Source organism: Accipiter gentilis, chromosome 18, assembly GCF_929443795.1.
Source record: "Accipiter gentilis chromosome 18, bAccGen1.1, whole genome shotgun sequence".
In the NCBI taxonomy this organism is placed as follows: Eukaryota; Metazoa; Chordata; class Aves; order Accipitriformes; family Accipitridae; genus Astur; species Astur gentilis.
In genome coordinates this window covers 3,188,709-3,206,079 of record NC_064897.1, presented here as the reverse complement: position 1 = coordinate 3,206,079, position 17,371 = coordinate 3,188,709, and the positions used below count along the sequence as shown (strand labels likewise).

Genomic DNA, 17,371 nt, shown 5'->3' with positions numbered 1-17,371 from the left:
ATACATGGGAAATTTGTTTTAACAGCAGCACGTAGTATTTTTCTCCATCGTTGTTGATCCAAGATTTAGCAAATTACTGGCTAAACAGTGTATAGTCTACAGTTTAATACTTAAAGTTAAATTTCAGTTCTAATGGCTGACATTCAGTGGCACTCTTATTCATCTAGCTGCTGACATAAGACATTTCAGAATGATGTTTGGGATAGTAATATTCTCATCTAGTTACTCAGAAAAGTGAATGACTTTGCTAATAACTATGGAACAGTTAAATCTTTAACCCTGCACTCACAGCTGAATGATCAAAATATATATTTAGCATATAACATTCTCAGCTGATTATGGTTACATGCTGAAAATATGCTGCTGAATATGTGCATGCTAGAATGTAGTAAACTACAGCAATTATAGAACTTGTAATAATTTCCACATCAGACCATACTAAGTTTAGTGCTCATTTAGCAGGCTGAAACTTAGTCAGTGATGACATCTAAATTAGGGGTAAAGTATAGGCTGCTCCACACAACTCCAACAGCAGATAAATAGGCTCCTCTCACCTTATCTGCCAGAAATCACTCCTTTTAGGAAGCAATGATCCAATACCTGTCTGTCTGAGCAGCAACTGCCTGCGCTGCTGGGTATTAGAGCACTTTTAAAATACAGCTCTCTGTTAGAATGCAAATGAACTCAAGCAAACGGCAGTAACTCAGCCCAGCAGACCACAGGCAAGACTTTTTTCATGGTCTGGCAGATTGCAAGAAGTGACCTTCAGCACCTTCGCCAAAGACAAAAGGCTTCATTTCAATTAGCAGTGGTGGTGATCTCCCACTGGAGTTACTAGATCAAACAGTTATCAGATCAGACAGAGTAACATTCACGTTACTCATAAAAACATTCATTCTATGTTTTGGGAATTAAATCAGAACTGTCTTTGACACCAAAGCAAGCATTTCTAAGAGGGAACTAGTGGAATCCAAGGGCCACACAAAAAAGTGTCTTCTCCACCAAAATAAAATCTTGACAGAATTATTCTGGTCTACATGACAGAAAACATTAAGAAGTCAAACAAGAATTTTTCTTCTGAGACACAGATAGTGAGCATATATAGTGCCAAATAACTAGGTGACCAGGATATTCACTGGAGAAAGAAAAACCTAGCTTCAAAGTTAGGTCAATTCCCAAATCTTCTGCTATTTATAATCTTTCCCCATTTCATGAACAATTCTGGAAAGACTTGTCTCTGTTTTGTTGCAGAACAAGAATATTTCTGAAATCTCAGAAAATTCCATAAAATGAGATTATTGTTCTCCATTCAGGTATCACAGCAATCATTACTCAAATATTTTTAGCTGCCTAACAAAGGCTTCCTTAGAATTGATTCCAAGTGATGACATGCTAATGGAAAGCTTTGTGTACAGCAGACACATTATTTGAGCACAGAACAGAGGTTCCCCTCCCTCCCCCATCAGCATTTTCTGATAGACTCTACTGATCCTAGGACTTTAGAGAACTGCTGAGGTAATGCTTACACTGAAGTTCAGGGGAAGTTTTGGAACATCCTCTAGTTAAAAAAGACCAGAACCAAAAAAACTTAATTCTTAGCAGGACGACTTAACTTGCAAAAGGAATCTGATTTTCAAGCCAGATCTTATTTCTGAGCCCTTCTTATTTTAGAGCTGCATTGAAACAGAAGAGTCATTTCTTCAGAGAGTAAATATGTTTTCCATTTGGTATTATCCCATTACTTGAGATAATTCCACCACTGCTGTAGCTCTCAAGTGGGTGAAGAAAAGATGTTTTCCTCTATTCCTGAAGGTAATCAGGGGTGTAATGGGAACAAGGGGGAGCAAAAGGAAGATAAAGACAGGATATTCTTTAGTTTTACAAAACCAACCAAGGGAAGCACCATGTGAAAATTCACGGACAGGTCACAGACACAGTGGCCATGATAAAATGGCTTACCTTCTACTCTGGATACATGTGGAATATATCGAGCTTAAACATAAAACATAAGCAACCTCTCTGTGGTTAATCTCTGAGTAAATCTACTGAACTGTAGCTCACAGCTGCTATGTTCCCTGACAGGAATATGTTTCTGCTTGTTTATAAGCATTTCTACATGTGTTTCAAAGGTGTCTGAACAAAAAACTTTCCTGGGTCTGATTTTGCATTCTCATTTACCCTCATCCTGAAGAAAAGGAAACCATATGTATATATATAGTTTCTATTACATCTCATATTTCCAATCTTTCAATTTATAGATTAAGAATAGATATTTTTTTTTCAAAAGAAGATGAAGAGAAAGAAATCCTGCAAGTCAACAGGATACATTTTAGAACATGGGTCCCAGATTTGACTTCAGCTGGTGGGTGAAGAAGGGAGGACTGAATATTGAGACACGCTTTTAGAGAGCACACTAGAAACTAGAACAGTGGTTCCCAAACTTTTTTGGATTGCTATCAACCCTCAGAATTTCTTGTGGACCACCAGGCATCGTTATCATCAAACTTTTAATTGAAAACACTATTAAAAACAGCGTTTAATATGGCTCTGCGGATTAGCTGCAAACCCTTTACCGTGGCCTCCTGGACCACCAGAGTTCTGCGGACCACGGTTTGGGAACCACTGAACCAGACTACACACATCGTACACCCCAACAAAACACTTCTGTGTCTGAAAGCAAAGTCAGTCCTTCTATTGCATGATGTACTCAAAAAATACACAAGTCAGTTTAACCTTCTTGGTACCTGAAGAACACAGCACCCTTTTGTTTTTCTCTTACCTTAAGTTTCTTTTTTATTGCTCTGGAGAAACAAGTAAATGGTGCCAAAAACCAGTTTATGATTGTTTCTTGTAGGATCTTTCCTGTATCCGGCAGTGGTGTAACCTTTCAGGAAGCTATCTATGAAAATAAGAAATATAAAACATAAAATATCCCACACTGTGCACTGGTCATTCAAGAACAGTTATGATATCTATGAATCCTAAAATAAAAAATTAAAAATAGCTTCTAAGTTTTTTGTTGTTTTTTTTTTTTTTTTTCTTCTCTGGAAAATTTGTTCTTTTTTTTTTTTTCCTTCCCAATCCATTAATGATGTTAAAGCTCTGTGTGTGGTCATTATAGCATTTCAGCAACTTTCTGCAAATACTTTACAGTTATTCTTTGGCTGCAGTATTACAAGTTTGTCTGTTTGTCACCAGATAAACACACAGAGGAAAATGATGATAGCGCTAAGAAGGGAACTTGTAAGGAAACATTATAAATAAGAACAGCAAAACACCAAGGACCGTGATCCAGCCCTACATTAACTCAGTGACAGAGTGTGGTCTCACGTGAGAGCAGGAATGGGCTGTAGCATCCCTTTTGATCGTTCTGCCTCTGTATCTCCTTGCTTATGTGCACCCACAGCCAACCACTGTCTAGTAAAGAAAGGGGGCTTATTTACCTCTCTTCATAGACTCAATATCAACAGCTGTAACATGGACTTGGGAATGAGGAACCATGGCAAGTAGTGGCATCATAAAAAAAAAAAAAAGAACTTTTTTCTAAAAAAAAAGACTTTTTTTCTGAACAAGACTGTGCTTCCATGACAGTATATCTGTCTCATTTGTTTTGGAGAGGGAATAATGCTGCCACAGCACTTCCACACCCTTGTATGCTCAATAGCCAAGGTAATGCAGAGGTTTGGGTCAGAGTGGGAGTAGAAAAGGGTCACTACGGCAAAACTAATATGCAAGAGAAGTCAGCAAGCAAAAGGGGCAGCCTCTACTTTACCTTGAAAGAGAACAAAACCTACCCAGCCCTTGCCTTTATAGGCCTCTCTTGCAATGCTTTACACTCAGCATCGCCAATGGATGCTACTGGAGCGTTTGTAAAGGTGGATTAATAATCTTCCCCATTTGTGTCCTAGCCCATCTGAAAGGGTCTGGTATTTTTTACGTCATCTGAATGTTTTTCTTTTTCCATGCAGCGCCAACAGTTAGAGGTAACTATGGTTCTTCCGGTGAGCATTGCCGCCAGTGACTCGCTTATTATTAATCTGAAATAGATAAAGGTCAGCTTGCAAACCTGACTAGACAGTACAAAACCAAATCGTGTTGCCTCATTCACCCCTGTCCAGACTCATTGCCAAATTCCCCTCTGGTGAAGGGGGCCAGGTGGGACTATCGTATGGCTGGTGCTTACCTGGGGTAACACGCCCCAGTTGAGCTGAGCATTTTACATCCGTACGGAATTCTGTAAGAATGCGAAACACACACTCAGCAGTAACGCCCGCCTCACCTTGCTGCCTGACACCATTGCTGTAGATAATGTGTGTACTTTAGTAAGTAAGTGCTGCCTTTCTGCCAACCCATCAGCTTTTGGCTTCTCTCCACAGGAAGCAGGGAAGCTGCGTTCACCTATGCCATTACTGCTGCCGGGGTTGCGCACGCTGTCACGGCCGCCTGCAGCCAGGGCAACCTCAGCAATTGTGGCTGTGACCGAGAGAAACAGGGCTACTACAACCAGGAGGAGGGCTGGAAGTGGGGAGGCTGCTCTGCGGATATCAGATACGGCATTGAGTTCTCCCGGAGGTTTGTTGATGCCCGAGAAATCAAAAAGAATGCACGGAGGCTGATGAACTTGCACAACAATGAGGCTGGAAGAAAGGTATTCCAGAAAGGACGAGGGATGGGGAAACGTGTGCGCTGGAGGACGGGGGGAGGCTGGCTTGGTGGCAGGAGGCATTCCCCCAGAACTTACTTACCCCCTCTCTCTGCTCTTATCCCACACCCACATCAACTTACCCGATGGCATCTAATGTTTACATTTTGTTGCTGTTTCTTTTTGGTCAGAGCTGGCCATGTATTATAGGTGCTCCCCTAAACGTTTCTGCTTCCTAAACCTTCTTTCCAGTCCCACTGATAGGAGAGAGGAATTTGCTGGAGCTGTTTGGCGTAACGATAAATCTTTGCTTTTCATCTCCGTTGAAAAAATCTAGCAAGAGATGTTGGGGCTTGTGATGGGACAGGACTGAGTCTCTGCATTGCTGAACTCTCACAGCACTTGCAGCTATTTTATTCCATCCAAAACCGAAACAATTCTTTGACCACAGCTCCAATGAAGTACACACTTCATAGCAAATGCACAACTGTCCGTTTCTCACTGGCGGGCTACAAACAGCTGCATAAGTGTCACTTTGGAAAGAAGAAAGTTTCATGTCTACAGCCACGACTGAGTAGCTTGCAATGCAAACAGTAAACATCGTGGAGCTACACCGATTTATGTCCATTGAATAACAATCCTCATAGCTCTCAAAGCTTGCCCTTTGAAAAGTATAACAAGTCTTTCTACATAATATATACCTACCTCAGGAGAGATTTTACTATACCCTTCAGAGTGTTTTCCCCCAGGTAAAAAAATGCTGCTTCTACCCTCCAGTGTTGTAGGAGATGCCCCGAAAGTTAGACTGAAATGTTCTCCTCTAAAACAGTGTGTGCTTTCAGCCCTGCACCGAGTACTAGCTGCTGAGGTGGGCAGAGGTGGTTGAACTGGTGGGGACAGAAGCAGTACAATTATCCTACTGCCTGTATTTTGCTTATTAACCCTCAGTCCATGCAGCGAAACGTCCTGGGGATTGCAGTTGGCTGTGCACTGAAACTGAAGGTGGTGTATGGGTAGTTATCCATTGGGAAGAAAGTCTATATAAATTCAATGTGGTGGAAGAGACCAGTTATGGGGCATAATCTCAAGTGTAGAGACAGGATCAGTACTCGAATGATCGTTGATGCTGAGGTCTCCAGATGCGAAGGAGACAGCTGACTGAAGAGCCAGACAGAAGAGCATCCTTAAGAGGGGCACAATCCTTTTTCCCAAAACTTGCAGCCACAGGTGTAAGAGCACCTCATAGCGCTGTACGAGGAGCTCTTGGAAGACCAGCAGCTTGGAAGACCGGCTCCAGATCTGATCACTTCTCTTAGCCTGGGCGTTTCACCTCGGTGTCATGCATTGTGTTTGGATGCAAAAGAACATGGTAGCCACACATTAAACTTGCAAGGGAGCATTTATTACTGCTGTATTATCACCCCCGCTTAAACTGGCAACCCTGTGGTGGGCACCGTGCCACCCCCCCGCCCCGAGATGCTGATGCATGTCCTCTTTTGAACATGTTACAGTCTAGATGCGAAAGAGGGATAAAAGAGCAAAAGTGGGTGCACAGATGAAGAACAGTGAAGTCCCTTGCCCAAGGACAGAAGGCGGCTCAGTATCTGAGCCAGACACTGATTCCAGGTCCCCCAATTCTAAACATAGCCCAGTAACCACTAGACCACATTGCTGATTCTTATTAAGCAAATTATATTTTTACTCTTCATCAGAATTTCATAAGCAGGGGGACAAAAGCAAACCAAAGAAGTGTGTGTTTTTACAGATATTTCTGGAAGCAGCATTCATGCAAATGCATTTCTTCTAACATTTCTAAAAACCTAATTTTTTGCAAATGTTCTTGCAAAAACAAACGATAACACTCACTTTAACGTTTTTGAGATGGGAATAAAAAGGCTTGTAAATACTGACCATATAGGGTTTTTTTCCCCAATACCCTTTTTATAAATAATATTTTGGAATTTACCCACTTTTTTGTTGTTGGCATTTTTCAGTAGTTATTTACACCCATATATATTCATTGTAATGATTAATGCATTGTATTGCTTTCAAAAACTAAGCATGACTGAAAGGATTTGGTGTAGCTTTTTGTTTTTGTTTTTAAGTAGAATCCATCAAATCCTGAGGAATGTGCTCATATAAAAGATGGTTTGGGGGTGATGTTTAGAAATAATGTTGGTGTTATGACATACATTCCCATGAAATGAATATGCAAAGTTGTACAGTATATAATACTTAGTGATTTTGGTTCATCTGAGATCATCTGCTATTTGTATAAATTAGACATTCTGAATTTGAGACTGACTGAAACTTAAGGTTAGAACAAAACTCTGGAAACTAGGATATGTTTTCTTTGTTTCTGGCTTGGACTTTTACAAAAGCAGCCACAGAGTTTTGGACAATTTCAACGTGAAATCACAAGTCCCTTCTGAGAATCCAGGCAAACTTGACGTCTGGCCTACATTCACCTGAAATTTGGCAGTTTCGGGGGTCCCGGGTAAACTTGGATTGGATTGTGAGCCTGACACAAAATCTGAAACCAGGAGATTTTACTTACATGTGGACGTCATTCTGACATACTCCACATGGTCCTTATTCACACTCAAGTCAGAAATAACTGCATTTATGTCTGGACAGTTGCTGAAGCACAACACTCAACCTCCATCTTCCTTCTTTTCCCTTCCAAAAATCTCACAACACAACTGGGAAAAGCTCGTAACTCTCTGAGTAAGACTCTGTCAGTACCATCCTGCTGATCTGCATGCGACGTCTTAAAATTTGGAAACAGTTTGAAGCCAAGCTTCTGGTTCATGATTGCTATTATTAAGGACCAAAGTAAGGATATTTTTTCCCTTGTTATGAATAGGAATAAAAGGTAAGAAGGAGACCACAGGCAACTCAGATTATTTTTTTACTTCTTTGTTGCTTCAGAAGTTCTCAAATAATCTTTTCAACCTTAGGGTGGGAATGCTAAGACAGTAAAGGAAATATATGCTTTTGTAGCCTCCTACAGAGATTTCACAGGATTTTCACTATCTAAAAACCCCCACATTTACATCTGTAATGGTAAGGCTCACAGTTCTTATTCAGTTATACCGAACTGGCTTTTTGAATTAGGTAAGAACAAAAATATTTAGCCAATAAATCTGCTACCTTCATTTTAGTCTTCTCTTGAAATCCCAGAGCCTCCTAAGAGAGAAACATGAGGAAAAAAGGATGCAAAGAGCTCCCAACCCCACCTACAGTTATTTTCAACTTGCTCTGAAGTCAGTGGAAGGCCCCTGATGACCTCACTAGACCTCTACCAGGTGGCCAGAAGCTCATTGCTAGGATCATTATCCAGGACTCTGACCGCCAGTTTTGCCCCCAGAGCAATTATTTGGATGCTCTCTTATACTATCGCATGGCCTTCTCCATGTGCCGGGGCAGGAGTCTTGCCCGTCCTCAACTTCTCCCAGCACTTGTCCCAGACACGCCTGGGAGTCAGAGGCGTTTGTAACTACAGCGTTAGACTTTAATGTTCTGCTCTCATAGGGGTGTTCGTAAAGGCTGGCCCGCTGGTATTTCACTGTTCTTAAAAATAGAGTCCTGAGGAATTTCTCTTTGAGGAATAAACAGCGCACTGTAGAAATAATTGCACAAACTTTGCAAATAAAGTTTTGAGGGGGGGAAATAGTTCTGGGGGCTCTTTGACTTTAACAGCAGTCTGGGGCTGAGATGTTCAGCCCAACACTCTAATAAAGTACCTCCTTGGAAAAAAAAGATGATATTTAGGCTTTTCAGGGAATTTCTGGTAACTGTGGAAAGAATGAATCTCCTAATTGCCTCGTGTTGCATCCCCTAATGGCTCTGCATTGCATTTCTAAGATTTGTTTCAGCTAACGGCAAGTTTGTGAAGTTTCTAATAAATTTGTAATGAATAGCACCAGTGACAAAATAATAAACTTGCCATCGGTGCCATTTGGAAGAAATAAATGCTTAGTGATTCCTGGTGACATGAGACGCTACTGATGGAAGATTTATGCTTTGTGGCAGAACAGCGCCGTGCTGTGTAAAAGAGCGAAGTAGCTAACTTCACCATCAGTTTTTAAATGGCCACTATGATGCAGGATGGAAAGTACAAGTGTGGTAAATGAAAACAAGCTCCCAAAGGAAGACTAGTGTAAGTCTAAAGCAAATGTTACTGAAAGAATGGCTTGTTGCAAATCTGAATGATTACAGAGAGATCTGTGGGCAAAAATTTTAGAGTAATGAAAAATTAAATACTAACAAAACCAAGTAAGCTTTGATGCTATTTTATGAGACAGCTTTCTACCATGTATTTTTAGACACAAGTGTCTTTATTCTCAGATAAATGAACTTAGAAAGAGTAACATCTGGGAACGCATGCCATTAATCTTAACTTTTTGTTGAAAGCTTCAAAACAATGACCGTCTCTCGTGGGGAATCTCAATTATAAAAATGGGGGTTTCTGTTTGTTTGTTTTTAAGGGGGAGAGCTAAAAGAACAAGCTGACAAATTGGTAGCAGATCACAGCTTTTACCAAAAAGAAGAAAAGAAATGTTTCTAACAGTTTATCAATCAATTAGGCTCTTACGATAGACAATGACTGTGGTTATGCGGAGAAAAAGCTGGCCTATTCTTTCTCTTCCAGAAACACACCCATCACACTGACTGCCAGCAACTCAGCCTGGTACCATCCCAATATTTATTCTTTTGTAATGTCGATGGGTTTTTCTTGTTGTTTTTTTGGAATGCCTGGAAGATGACAACATCTTATTTTACATTTGAAACAATAAGAGTGTGGGGACAAAAAAAAAAAACCCACAACAAAAAATTCAGACTCTCTTCGGAAGAGATTATTCAATTACTTGGGACAACATTTCCATCTAAGCCATGGCTCGTTCTCACAGTTCCTGGCGCCACAGGACTGTGGTACTGGGAAGGGGGTTTTTGCTGACATGCTTTGGCTGTAGAACAGCTAATGAGGTGATTTGTTGGTCACCATTCATTATATATATGCATACACACATACACGCATATATATATGTAGACTGCGTGTGTGTGTACATAATTATGGAAATTTATACATATTTATATGTGTTGTCTGTGCGTAAAATATGTACGGAAGTGTTAGCTCCCTTCACCTTACATGAAACATTTAAATTAATAAGCTCACTTCTGCAAGATGCACAGCACGCCCTCATACGTTGCAGACTGCTCTCACTGTCACCTAACAGACAAAGATTAGAAGCAATGCCCAGGAAAAGTCTCTGGATGAAATGCTCTGAAGTCACACTGCAGGCTGAATCCCAGTTTCAAAAGTGAAAGCCAACTAATTTTATGCTGTTATAAGCCTAAAATATTCTTAAAACTGACTTTGTTTCCTAAGTCATTTCAGTGATTTAAAGAATATGATTTTCCAGGTTTTACAGCCTTCGGTCCCTCATTTGCTGAAAGTTTCTTTCTCTAAGAGACACAAACTATTTCACTGCACATCCCTTGTGAGAACACTGCTGAAAGAAAAGCTTTCGATAGTTGTGCTTCATGGCATACTTTCCACTTTCCCACTTAAATTGATTTGCAGACAGATACAAATCCAATTTCAAAAAGTTTGGTGTTACAGCTTGGGTGGGTTGGATGGATAACTAATGCTTATCCATATGTCCTGAATATGCAAGCTTTGGCTCAAAATCTCATGAGGATAGTTCTCCTGCTTCCAGTTGGGCTGGATTTACTAGCCTATTTTTTTCTTCCAGAAACACACCCTTAACATTGACTGCCAGAAGCTACATCTGGTACTATCCGACTTTTTGAACATTTTGCTTTAAAATTAGAGGGGGGGAATAGCCAAATATTTTAGGACTTGCTAAATGGTTTTATTCTAGAAATGCGCATGCCCATGCATACCATGTAATGTATGCAAGAAAGATATCATCCATCTAGTAAAATATTACAGCGCCCCTTCAAACCTGACATCTCTATACTGCCTGGCAGAATAAAAACAGCAATGAAATATTTTTAACCCTTTAAGATGATATTTAAAATCTTACCTTCAAGCTTTACAGCAATGTCCATAGAAAAGAGAGTGAAATACTGCAATCGCACTTGGTTTGGGGGTGATCTGAAGCGTGCTTCTCAAGATTTTTGCTTTTTGCAACATTTCACTGTAAATATAAAATTCAGAAAGTTGTAACCAATTGCAGCAGTTTATTGCTCAAACTTAGCAGCTATTTGCTCTTCTAGAAGGTAGGGAAGAGGCACGGATGGGTTAGGCTCTATAGCTCATCCTCATAATAGTAGGGACTTTCATCTGATGGGCAGCAGGTCCCCAAATCCCAGGCTTATTTTCCTGCTAGCCAAGAGGAGAACTAAGGTGAAGGAAGCAGTGGGCCGCCTTAAGGTTTTTTTAATGCATTCTGTGGGGATACTACGGGAGAGGGTGCTTCACCTAGGGAGGAGGAGGTGAATGGGTGTCTCTTGGCACCTCAGAGGGTCCCTGGCCCTGCTAAGCCCTGGCCAGTGCCAGGGAAAAACCATCTCGCACTGTGGCTGGATATTGACCCGCTGCAAAGCAGAGGCTCCCTGCTCCCATCGAAATAAACATAAGAAAAATAGGGATGTGACAAGAGAAGGAGTAAGCATGGTAATTCAGTTCCTCGTCTCCCATCCCACTGAGTGTAAATACTGTTTTGATGCTCGATGGAACAGCCTCCCAGAGGAGCAGAAAGAAAAGTACGCAGCCGAAGCATCTGTATTCCTCTCCTGCTGGCTCCATGTCTTCTCTTCGCAGGGCTGGGCACAACTGAGGAGACATGGCACGAACTGCTCAATTTTGGGCTCTGTGATCTGCTATTAATGAAGAATATTTTCCGGACATCTGTATTAGAGGAGTAGCATTACTCCCTACTAATGCTAGTTACACTCCTGGCTATCCGAGTTAATAAACCAAACCCAAACAAACCTAACTTGGTTTCCCAGAGGGCTCCACGAGCATTTTGGTGGACCCCCGGCTGCACTGAGACTAGGGGTAGCCAGTGCCCACGCACCATCGGCAAGCCATCGGCTCTTGCGGCTGCCGCCGCACGAGTATCAAAGGGGTGGTGGCATCTTGCGACAGGGATCCATCTCTTTTGGTAGTTATTACCCCAAACAAAAGTTGATCACTTGCATATTCGATGGGGGGAAAACTCCTAAAGTCTTCTATTTCTTTTTGATACTGCAGTCAAAAAGTAATATGGATTTTGTTACATTCAACATCTGGTCCAAAAATGTGCATTTCCACTAAGGAAAACACAAACCAGAAAAGGCAAGCCAAAACAAACACACAAAATGTTACTATTGTTTTTACATATTTTATCCAGATAGGATTTTTAATATGTACAGAAACTGTATCTGATGTTATGCAGTTGGGTCTAGATACGGAACTTGAAAAAATGAATTTCTTTTCATGCGTATCATTTTGTTTTATTTCAGTCTTTGCAAATCTTTTTCTACTTAACTGGCAGCGGACAACCCTCAAATTGCATTTTCAGTGTATGATTTATATAGGTATAAAAATATGTGGGATAAGAAATCTTTAACATTTTATTTCACAATTCATTTAACAAAGTAGCAGTAGTTAGAAAATTTTACTTGGCAAGATCATATTGGGGTGGGAGTGGGCCTGTATGTGGAAAAGGGACCTAAGGAATGTTCCTACGATTAGTCTGAGGCAGCACAGTCCAACGATGGGAATTTGCTCTGGGAGGTAGATCTTGCTGTAAACCATTCAAGATTAGATACGAGGCACTGACATGACAAATGAAACTGCTGAGAGAGTGGGTCGTACAAGCTAATGATTTTCAATCTTTAATCAGGCACCTAGCTTGGCATAGTGTATTAGATTTGAGTAAATAAGTACCTCTAAGGCTCAGGGTCAAAGCTTTGATGGGAAGTTTGCTGAGGAAAATTGAGCTGGAGGGACAATTAGGAAGAAAAACGTTAGTCGCTCTTCATGCACAGCATTGAGCAAACAGGGTCAAATCCTGACCCCTTCGCCAGGTCCAGTGGCACCTTGCTGGCAAGTGGGAAGCTGCTCGAGATACCAAGCAGACAGACGTACCTCTGGGAAAGCTGGAGCGTGCTGGCTTGTCAGCAAAGAGGAACGCTCTGCAGCATCTGGGTGGAAAGAGGGAAAAAAATGTTGCTTAGAATCTGCTTAGTTTGGACCTTGTATTCCCTGACCTCCAAGTTTTTGGGCACAATTTTATACCCACAGCTGACTGTGGGCACACAAATTATAGCATTCAGGAATTTAACTACCTGATGATTGGGCCTGTGCTCAGTGTTGTAACCCCAAGCATTCCACATTCATGAGAGAAGCCTCCAAAAAAATAAAAAAACCTGTGAGATTGGCTTCAGGATCATGAATTAATACTTTCTGAAACTTCTGCTTTTTTGAGCCTGCATGGCTTGCATTTGCAAGTTCTTCCACCATCATAAACAGTGGGAACCTTTGACAAAATACAGCAGTGAAATCAGATTTCTGTACAGCAAAATGTCTCACGAAACTGGACCTTCAGAAAGACAACACAACAAAAGAAATCAAGACTTAGGATAAAGTTGCTGGAGATCGTACCACAGCGGGTGCCAGGCAGCGCTGTAGAGAAATGGCAGCATCTCAACCAAATACACACACGCAGGCAAACATATATGTACACACACATCCATACATAAATATACAAAGATATCACCTAGGAGACCAGAATGGGTGATATCTTTGTCTTTCAGGAACAATGACACTTTCTGTTGAACAGGGAAACACATCAATGGCAGAGACGGAGGCTCCTTGGAGCAGCGGCCAAAGCGTTGAGTCCACACAAGAGTAAGGGACCTCACAAGCCTCACCTCCTCCCACTCTTTGAGCAAGTTACTGACTTGGCCTTTTCAACCAAAACCCAGACAACAGGAACATGCGCAGAACATGACAGAACGTGTACTCTTCACCAAGATTTACTACTTAGGGAGGAGAGGAGCATGAATCAGGTGTGGCAGATCCATCCCATTGGTAATGCCTTCCTGGAAGTCCTTGGATCTTAGTGCTCTTTGGTGAAGGTGTAGAGAAGGTTGTCTCCATCCACCTTTTGTCATGCATTTTGCTGCAGTTCTTGTGGTTGCAACTGCATGTTGACCAGCGGTTGAGAAAGCTGTAGAAACAGGCTAGTTTCAAAAAACCATATTTCAGCAATATCAAGCAAAACTTATAAGCGCTTTTATACATATCTACATGCACATCTAAGTGCCGATAGATTATTTTAACCCAGATTTGTGGAACAGGATTGGAATCTTGTTTGGGGGTCTTTGAAAAATCATGTCCTGCTGCACAGGCACAAAGTAGAGACAGAAGAGACCCCAGAAAGACTCTGGAGTATTTCATAAGGCATTCCTCTGCTCCCTGCCACTGAAATGCTGCTGCTGCAGCAGGAGGTGGCAAGTTTTCTCTTTTTTCCATAGGGAAGACAGGAAGGTGATACAGTTTGGCAGTGACCTTTCCAGTGTCAACAAAAAGCAGCTCATCACAGCCTCGCTGATTTTCTTTTTCAGAGTAGTTGCAGCTATAGGAACTTCTTCCATAACCCAGTAAACCTTCTGGGGAATCACCTTTTGTGCCTCTAATAGGCTAATTTGACCTTGACCTGGGAGAAGCCTGTGGTTCCAGAAGGTCTAAGGTATTTTTGAATAGGATGCTCAGCTATCTTGTACTTGCTGCTGTATGTTGGCAAGGGAGAATCAAAACCAAATATTCTCTTTAATATTGAAACCCCAGAAATTTGGGAAAAAACAAAACATACAATTTAAGTGAAACTCGAACAACTCAGGAGGGTGCCCTCTATTTGCAGGGATAACCAGATCTGTACAGTTTTTATTTTAAGGCCAGTTTCTTAAGCAGTAAGCATTTTTTACTTCCCTTCTACTTCATTATGCCATTGTACTCAGATTTCGGCCCTTTTATCCTTTGCCCATTTCAGTCATGTTCTGGGATCTGCAACGAAACCACTACAGGAGATGGTCTGCAGCATCAATAATGCTTTAAGACAAGCTCGGTAGCTCATATTTCTTTGTTAGCATCCCATTGCGAAGGGGAAAGATCAGTTTGCTTTGTTCTTAGGCCTTGATTTTCATAAGCTAATGATGACTGTGGGTGTAATTGTGGTCAGGCTTAAGTGGTAGCGCGAGGGCAGAAAAACAGAGAGGCGCTTCCGTGAGGCTGGTTTCCTCTCTGCCGCGCACACGGAGCGGGAGGGCATCTGCTCGCCTTCCCCCGGGCGCGCTCCATGCCCGGGGAAGGAGGGACGTGCCAGCCCTCCTTGTGGAAGCCCCAGAGCCCACCAGTTTGAGCCCCTTCTAGGGACCGTCTGATGCTGGATTAACCTCCTCTAGATTCACCTCCTCTAGCAATAGCAATAATAAGGGCTCCCGTTCCTCTCTGGCTCCCAGCTGAGCAGGACCCTTCGGTGGATTTTATTTCCTCTAACATGGCACAATTCTTGCCCTAGTGCAAAAAACGTATTTGTGGCTGATCGTGTTCTTGATAGTTGGGCTAGATGCTGCAAGGAGTGATGCTTTTAAAGGGGATGGTATGCTCTGTGTGTTGAATAGTTAATAGGTACGCTGGTGTTACCACTGCTGGTATAGGCAAAACTTTTAATTATGCAGCGAACGTGAATGCTATTCAGCCACACAGTATATATTGTTCTGTGATATTAAAGCTGGTCAAAATTTTTTAAACATTCTTTGAACATTACTTAAAGCGGTTAAGATTAACTATTCTGAATCTCACAACACTTGAAAAAGACATATTTTTTTTTCTATTTTCAAAATGAAAAAGGTTTGAAAAAATTTTTAAGTCACTGGAGTCCCATGAATTACTTTGGCACTAAAGACATGTCTTCTGAAATTTAAGTAAATATCCTCCCACATTTGAGGACAGAATGCAAATGTTTTCTAATAAAATGACAAAACACTACATTTACGACCAGGCACCATGCAAAACAAAATGTGTTATGAGCATTCTGCTGGGAGGTGAGAAGACTTATAAGCATGCATTTGAAAAATTTCAATCAGCAGTAATGAATATTCATATGAACTAAACAGACTGAGATTTAGGCAAGCTTGCAATACCGTTTTCCTGCAGTAATGATATGCAAATGTCTGTACACATAGGTTCTCGAAGAGAGAATGAAATTGGAGTGCAAGTGTCACGGAGTTTCAGGTTCCTGTACAACTAAGACCTGCTGGACCACGCTTCCTAAATTCAGAGAGATTGGATATATTTTGAAAGAGAAGTACAATGCTGCAGTGCAAGTGGAGGTGGTACGAGCCAGTAGGCTAAGACAGCCGACCTTCCTGAAGATCAAGCAGATTAAGAGTTACCAGAAACCCATGGAAACGGATTTAGTGTACATTGAAAAGTCACCCAACTACTGTGAGGAAGATGCTTCCACAGGGAGCGTCGGTACCCAGGGACGACTCTGCAACCGTACCTCTCCCAACGCGGATGGGTGTGACATGATGTGCTGTGGAAGAGGGTACAACACACACCAGTACACCAAGGTGTGGCAGTGTAATTGCAAATTCCACTGGTGCTGCTTTGTGAAGTGCAACACGTGTAGCGAGCGGACAGAGGTGTTCACCTGCAAATAATGGCATCACGTGCAAATGAACAGAACAAATCACCACGAGTGAAGAAAGTGGAGTACAACAAACGACGACAGCATCATTTTGCACATCTAAACTTCTTTGGGAAAAAACCCCACAACCAACCAACACCACAACAACCACTCCCTCCCCACTACTTACACTTCTAAGGATGGTGCATTTTGGCTGGCTGGCTGTTGTAACTGCTTTGGAAACAAGGGGCAACAGGATTAAGGTGATGTTGACAACCACATGAAACTTTCTCTCTCTTTCTCTTTTTTTTTTTAAAAAAAAACCTACAGCCTGGGTGTTGTAGAGTTCTCCTAGTAAGTGTTTTAAGTTATACATATCAGAGAAGCTGACTGCATTGCAGCTCCCATGGAATTTAAAAGAAAAAGACACTTTCTTTCTATTTTACAACAACAAAACCACCGAGCCCTGTGCAAATAAAGACTTTTTTTAAGGAAATGAAATCTTCACTGACTAGAACACAGCAGTCTTGCTGCAAAACCCTAAATTTCTAAGAAAGCAGGTAGCGAGAAAACAACTGGTAGGGAGACAAAAATCTATGGCGGAAATACTCCACTATCAGGTTGCAAAAAAATGACGTTCACAAAATTACATCAGCTGCCAGTGACACTGGAACTCTTTGAATGAACATTAAAAATAATTATTTATGTTTTTAATAGTATCAAAAAATTCTAAGCACTAACGGGTAGCTATGTCTTAATTCTGTACTAAATGTAAACTTATTGGAACTCTGACTTTATGATTTTTGTATTTGGTTCTCCCTAAGTTCTTCAATGCTACTGATCTGTTGTCACTCCACTATTAGAGAGTTCAATTACTGTAGGCCTTAAGCAATTACCAGAACTGAGCAAAAAGATCATGCAAAACTGTGGTTACAAATGCTTGATAAAGACTTTTCTTGCTTGCCTCCTGAATAAGAATGACTCTTTTTAGACTCAGGCTCGAGGCGTGGAGCACCTGCTCTCCAGCCCCTCGTAGGGAGTTTTAGGACACAAAGACATGCTTCGACAAATATCAAAG

At 41.4% G+C, this 17,371-nt stretch overlaps 1 protein-coding gene across 2 annotated transcripts in view; it reads left to right on the top strand.

Moving 5' to 3' along the window:
- Positions 1-16,467, top strand: part of WNT7B (Wnt family member 7B) — a 95,016-nt gene extending 78,549 nt beyond the window's left edge. For both annotated transcript variants that reach the window (XM_049821719.1, XM_049821718.1), the window contains exons 3-4: positions 4,377-4,648; positions 15,848-16,467. In XM_049821719.1, the coding sequence (XP_049677676.1) occupies positions 4,377-4,648; positions 15,848-16,327 (752 nt within the window). In that variant the 3' untranslated portion in view covers positions 16,328-16,467. The remainder of the gene's footprint in view (positions 1-4,376; positions 4,649-15,847) is intronic.
- Positions 16,468-17,371: the final 904 nt, after the last annotated feature.